Here is a 6,964-nt window from a genome sequence, read left to right as displayed (position 1 = left end):
AAACTCCCCATCCTCCACCCATCTTCCATTCCACATTTGTCTTTTCCATAAATCAATATCTGCTGAGAGTGTGGGGCTGCTGATTGTTTTTACAGAGCGTTGCTGTGTAATTTTGTTAAATGGTACTTGCACCCAGTTTACTTTGAGATGGTAAACAGTCTGGCTGGTAAAAAGTGAGGGTGTTGATTCCCCTAGAAGCATACAATCAACATAATTGGTATTGTGGACTCAATGTATTTCATTACTTACCTGGGAGTTAGGCATGATGATAGGCCCGTAATAATAAGTACTATTTTGGTTACAACCAACATTATGGATCATGTTCAATATGGATCATCTTGTCTTACCTAACATGTGGCATGAATCTTTTTGTTTTTCTGTTTGTTTCATATATGTTATAGATGTTAGCCTCACATGTGAGACTGCAAACAAAACATATTAACAGGGATTTGCAGACTCAGAGTCTCGAGCTCTTTTTATACAACCCAATAAAGGTTTTACAATGTGTTAGAGCTGCTGCTCTTGCCTCAAACAGGAGTTTTTAAATGGTTAAAAAAGAATTAGCAGTAAATACTTCCACTCTTCAGCTGGCACAAACCAGGTTTTAATCAAAATGTAAAAGTCATTTTCTTCTTCTTTGCGCTCCAATGATGCAAATGTAAAAGTGACGATGATGATCGAGTTTTTGGTTCTTTCTATAACAGGTACCTTTACCAAACGAGTAGCAGCAGGCCTGCATACTTCTGTGTCTCCACTGCTGAAGATGTTGCTCCATAGTGGAGATCCTAGACTGCTTGTTAACAAATGATACAGACAAGGTCACATTTCCAAGCTTTTAAGCATGCCTTTATTAGCTGCGTCTGTTCTGCTCACACAGTTCCTAAAAGACTTCTGGTCCCCGAAGTCCCATTTATGTGAAACGTGAGATTAAATTCATTTAACATCTTTTGAACTGTGCACAAGTGAAAATAATGGACACAAACGTATTTTCACGCATCCATTAATGCACAAAATGCCGACTCAGTGGCATCAAATGTTTCCTGCTGTATCTGTGTTCCATCACAGTACTTTTCCACTGATGCCTCACTCACAATTGCACTGCGCCTGAACCTTCTCCCTGGCCCCAAACCACACTAATCATACAACTCCCCTACGACCCCTCCGCCCTCTTCTATAAATGTAATTTGAGAAATTTACAATGAAATAACCATGCACTACATTGTATCTCTCTCTCTCTCACACACACACACTCATGCAGTTGGCCTTTTTGCCATGATGTGTTTGGATGAAAATGTTGCACTGTATCCTGCAGAGGTGGTATATTCCTCAGGGATGATCACTGATTTTGCATGGATTTCCCGGATCCACACAAACCATGTCTTACAAAACTATTCTGTCAAGAGGATGATGAATTACCTAAAGCATATGGCTAATGATAACTTGTATATTTTCACTGGAAACAAATTCCATGGAAATACTCCTGGTTTCATTCCAAACGCCTCCTCTCTCATTGTCCAAAAATGATTCAACACCCACAATCATAAGTGAGTGTGTTGCACTGGATAACATGCTGTTTTACTCTGATTGACACAAGCACTTTTACGTACAGTGTTTTACGTGGGCTCTGGATAGGCTGGCTTGGTGCCAAAAGTTCATAGTATAGCGCACCAAAGGTTTATTAATCTACAGCTGGAACTTAACTCTAGTAAAAACAAGCAGTGCTAAGGTGCACGAGGAAATTAACTGGGAAGAAAAATGTAGGGAAAAAAGTGGGGAAATTAAACTAAGAAGAACTGAAACTGTATATCTGTGACTTACTGTAGCCTTTTTTCAAGAGAGTTAGATTTGGTGGCTCAACAGCATAAACAGAAGTATGAGAGGATGTATCTTGTTGAACTTGGACAGTTAGGAATAGTTATTTTGCCCCTTAATAGATTTTCTGCCTTGTGGCACATGCCAGGTCACAAGGCTCGTACGCTTTAATGTTTTGATTCATTACCCCAGGCAGTAAATGAGTGACTGCACTAACAGGTAAATAGTGCATTAAAGGCAGACAAAATATGCTGGAAACTTCTTATTATCCCCGTGGTGCAAGATTGCCTCTAAACCATCAGCTACAGATATGACCACACATAGACTGACCCCAGGCACTTAAAATCCTACAATGTTGTAAACACTTAATTTAAATCCTTTGTTTGGTCAAGACCAGAGTGCTTGCTGGGGTAATGTCTAAATCACTATTTGCCACTGGGCACCCTGCAGTTAGTGGTGCGCTTGAATTGACTTTGGTATAAAAACTAAATTCCCATCTCAAAAACCATTTACCCTAAGTATGGGTATTCATCAGGTTAAACATGGTGCGTACAACCATGTACAACTGTAAAAACACAGACTCTAGAGTTGATTTTATTAATAAAAGAAGGACATGACCTTGAACGACCCGCCTTTGCCTCCAAAACACCGAGTATACTGTATCCTACTTGCGACTTTCGAATAAATCAAGGTTCGGATATGTGTCACCATTTCTTCCTTTTGATAAAGGCATTGCTGTGAGAATCTCCTAGGTTTTTCCTGCATGCCTGGTTGTAATTAATGTCACCTTTCACAGGGTCTGGACACTGCGCAGTTCAAGGGAAATGATGACTACAAAGGGCTCTTTCAGCAGCTGAGAGCCTTTCCTAGTCTGACCTAAATCTCCTCCTTCTCCGCTCCCCGCGTCTTTACTGCTTCATAGCAGCTACTCAGAAATTCAGCCCTCATTCGGCTTTACGGGGAGCAAAAATGCACATCTGGTCAGGTAAATACACGGCCCTCAAGGGGGAAGTAAAGCTCCAGAGGCTGTCGGCAATAAAAAGAAATGGGATTTGATAAGAAGGTGAGAACTTGGATAAAATCTAGGGCTCAATCTAAGGTGGATATTTTATTAAGTTTCTAGATGGTAAACATATAGTCATGTAAGGGGTAAAAATCATAGTTTTCACTGGATGTTTTTTTTCCTCTGTAAGCTGTGCTTTTAACACCTCCCCTCTCTGTTCTGTCATCAGTCTTCTAAGCACCATCTGTACCACTTCCATGAAGTTGCATGTACATGTTTACACTTAGCCCCTAAGGTAAACTGAACCACATTTGCACTGATATACATCATCACACCGCGCCCAAACACTTCGGGGCTACTCCCTGTGCAGAGGAGTACTTCAGTCCAAACCAACCATGATGGGTTTAACATGTGATGCGTCCAGACTTGAACTGATAAAGCGATAAGACAATGAAAGCTTGTGTGCAGTGGTAACTACATCCAGACTTTCTACAATCTACGAGGAGACTTTTTGGTTTTCTCTCTGGACAGCGAGTGCTTTAAATGAAAGAATGTGCTTTCAGCTGCTCCATTATTTCCTACGAGGTCATCAAAGTGGATGGATTCACATGGTATGCCAGATGCAACCATCACATTTACCCACACTTATGACCTCCTGAAGCTGGGTTTGTGTCTCCTTTCAGGGTCTCGTGAGACTCATGAGGCAATGTGTTGACTATACCGCAGCATACTTTAGTATATTAAATGCAAAATTAGAGTAAATGTGAAAACATTAATTTTTCAGTATTCAGGGTTTTTTTTAATTGAATTAGACAATAAGTTAAAAAATAGTTTGCTGAGTTTCAAAATAAAGTCACTCATATCTGTCAGAAAAAAGGAAGAACATTTTGCAGAAATATTTTCAGTAAAGCAAATCAGTGTTGCCAATATTCAGTACAGAAAGAAGGAAAACCTTTCAAGTAAAAATGACACATCGATCTTCATTTAGCTTGAATTCTTAATGAATTCTGCTCTCTTTGCTGTGCAAAATTACAATGCACAAGTTCTTTTAATGGGGCACAAACCAAATGGAAATGTAATTAAAAAATCACAAATAAAACCTTGACTGACTCAGGGTAGAAAACAATGTAACTTACACTGCAGAAACATGATTATTAGCACCAGTAGTAACTTTTGAAGCAATACGCAAGTTCAGTCACATTTTACCTGAAACACAATTTTATACACAATGGTCATCTGCACAACCTCACACAGTAGAGCTAATTGCTAGCAAATCAACCAGGGTGGATGAATGATGGTTACCATGACAGAGCAATGAAAATCATGACAATCTACAGCATAGACGATTTCCTGAAAGATTTTTGTTTTGAATCAAAAAATGAAGCAGTAATGTGACAGAAATCCTTACCCTGCTAGCTTGGTTTTTGTTTCAATTTGTGTATCAAAACTGTTAATTGCCTTTGTTACTTCCCTGGCCTTTCTATTCTCTGTCTGACAGAGGTTATTTGAATGCAACTTTTTCAAGATTTTAAAGCATCTGCTTTAAAAAAAGAATCGCATCAGAAGAACAGCTTGTGCACAAAACTTCAAATCATACAACCAAACAAAAAAAAAATTGGATGAAAAAAAGCGAAGCGTGGTTGAAAGACTTGACATCATAAGGCCGTCAGGTAGTTCAAGGATCAATAAAGGACACTGCAATATAGCGGGTGCCGCCGGTTGTGGGTAGGCCTTCATGCAGGTGAGTCAGTCGTCCCGGGTGCATGAAGCTCCAGCCTTTCCTCGGTGATTCTATGCTACAGTTATACCGATGGAAACGGCAACCCCCTCCCTAAAAAAAGTAAATTGGATTTATAATTGTGAAATAAATCACTGGGTTAACAATACTCATCAGACAGATTATCTAATTGGAAAGCTTAAAATAAAATCTACATTTAAAAAATATATATAACAGCTATAATATTAGTGTGACTTATGCCCCATAATACAAGTCCTTACCTGAAAGTCTATGCCTTTGTTATTGAGAGCAATGTTAATGGTGAAGGTAGAGGAGTCATGGTGGGGCCTCAGGTAGGCTTGTCTCTCAGGAGTGTATTTTACAACAAAGTTCATCAAAGCATAACCCTGTGACAAAAGGATAGAAATGCATTGGCTGACAGTACTGATGTTACAAATAAAGAATTATGCTTACAATGTGTTTACAATATGGTAATAATATTCTAATAAGTGAACCTGTCCACCAGTATTACTTTATTATTATAAGGTTACTATCACTTTAAAATCTGTATAAAATTTTTTTAAAATACATGGATGTCGCCTCCAGCTCGCACTGGAACGGTTCGCAGCCGAGTGTGAAGCAGCGGGAACGAGGATCAGAACCTCCAAATCTGAGGCCATGGTTCTCAGCCGGAAAAGGGTGGAGTGCCCACTCCGGGTCGGGGATGAGTTCCTGCCCCAAGTGGAGGAGTTCAAGTATCTCGGGGTCTTGTTCGCGAGTGATGGGAGAAGGGAGCTGGAGATCGACAGACGGATTGGGGCTGCGGCTGCAGTAATGCGGACGCTGCACCGGTCCGTGGTGGTGAAGAGGGAGCTGAGTGTAAAAGCGAAGCTCTCAATTTACCGGTCGATCTACGTCCCTACCCTCACCTATGGCCACGAGCTGTGGGTAGTGACCGAAAGAACGAGATCGCGGATACAAGCGGCAGAAATGAGCTTCCTCCGAAGGGTGGCTGGCCTCTCCCTTAGAGATAGGGTGAGAAGTTCGGCCATCCGGGAGGGGCTCAGAGTAGAGCAGCTGCTGCTCCACATCGAAAGGAGCCAGCTGAGGTGGTTCGGGCATCTGACAAGGATGCCCCCTGGGCGCCTCCTGGGTGAGGTGTTCCAGGCATGTCCCACCGGGAGGAGGCCCCGGGGCAGACCCAGGACACGCTGGAGAGATTATATCTCTCGGCTGGTCTGGGAACACCTTGGTATTCCCCCGGACAAGCTGGAGGAGGTGGCTGGGGAGAGGGAGGTCTGGGCCTCTTTGCTTAGGCTGCTGCCCCCGCGACCCGGCCCCGGACAAAGCGGATGAAGATGGATGGATGGATGGATGGATGTCAATTTTATTGCTAGCAAGTTCTGATAGTGTTTCCAGTATAATATTATAGTATTCCTACTAGACATACATACAAATGCATATGTATGTTTCCTACTACAGTTTTTAGGGCCACTGAAGATTGGTGAAAAAAATGAGGGAAGGGGAATCGTCTCAGAAATTTGCCACTTTAATCTTGAAGCTTTGCCTTTTTTTCCCTCATAAATAAATGCACCTTATTGTCTTTCTGATCTTCAGCGGCCCTAAAACGGTATCATAGTTTTCCCTAGTTTCTGGGTACTTATTACCAAATGACTTAAATTTCAGTGTCACATTAAATTATTATAAACACTGTTGACACAAGAGATTAGTTGGATTACTAAGGGGTAATAACTTAAATTTTCCATATTGGCACCTTTTTCTTTCCACCTTACTACCCCATTATTACCATTATTACCACAATATTAACGAGTGGTGATGGGAAATTCTACCAATTTGTCATCCAATGGAAAATTTGTCATCAGTTGTTAAGATTCACATCAGAATCACAAACATAAACATGAATAGCAGGTCAGCAGCTCATTATATGATTAAACTTTTCTGCTGTTATAACTCAGCTTTTACTAGAAAAAGGTCAGATTCACACAAACCTTTGTGTAATAGCCAGAGAAAACTTTTAACGTGACAGGTGATATGAACTCTCGGATGAAATGCAGCCACTCTTTCTCAAACCCAATTTGCTTCATGTGAATGTCATCTGTCGGCACAGTCTCATAGCCTCCAGCAATCCGCTTGTCCTGAGAAAAAGGAGAGAAACAGAGCCCGATGCAGTGTGACTAACGATGGAACAAATGACCTACTATCCTCAAAGTGTGTGTCCACAGTTTTCAAAGTGATGGTGATTGTGATGATGTGCATGTGTTATTTTTTTTTAAACCACAGGCTGTTCTGTTGTCTGCCTGTATGAGACTTAATGACCCATCCAGCTCAGTCGTCTCTCAAACAGAGTCAAAGTATTTGTAATATATTAATCTCCCTGGCCAACTTTGAGCCACTGGGAATTAGACACCATT

General features: G+C 41.1%; 1 protein-coding gene across 2 annotated transcripts in view; it reads right to left on the bottom strand.

The window, feature by feature from the left end:
* Positions 1-3,591: 3,591 nt before the first annotated feature.
* The window catches only part of plod2 (procollagen-lysine, 2-oxoglutarate 5-dioxygenase 2), a 35,879-nt gene continuing 32,506 nt past the window's right edge, over positions 3,592-6,964 (bottom strand). For both annotated transcript variants that reach the window (XM_026179687.2, XM_026179688.2), the window contains 3 exons: positions 6,542-6,688; positions 4,814-4,939; positions 3,592-4,646 (listed from right to left, as the gene is read on the bottom strand). In XM_026179687.2, coding sequence (XP_026035472.1) covers positions 4,491-4,646; positions 4,814-4,939; positions 6,542-6,688 — 429 coding nt within the window. In that variant the 3' untranslated portion in view covers positions 3,592-4,490. The remainder of the gene's footprint in view (positions 4,647-4,813; positions 4,940-6,541; positions 6,689-6,964) is intronic.

The sequence above is a fragment of the Astatotilapia calliptera genome, chromosome 9 (assembly GCF_964374335.1).
Source record: "Astatotilapia calliptera chromosome 9, fAstCal68.1, whole genome shotgun sequence".
NCBI lineage: Eukaryota > Metazoa > Chordata > Actinopteri > Cichliformes > Cichlidae > Astatotilapia > Astatotilapia calliptera.
The sequence above is the reverse complement of the archived record's forward strand: the minus strand, read 5'-3'. Positions and strand labels throughout refer to the sequence as shown.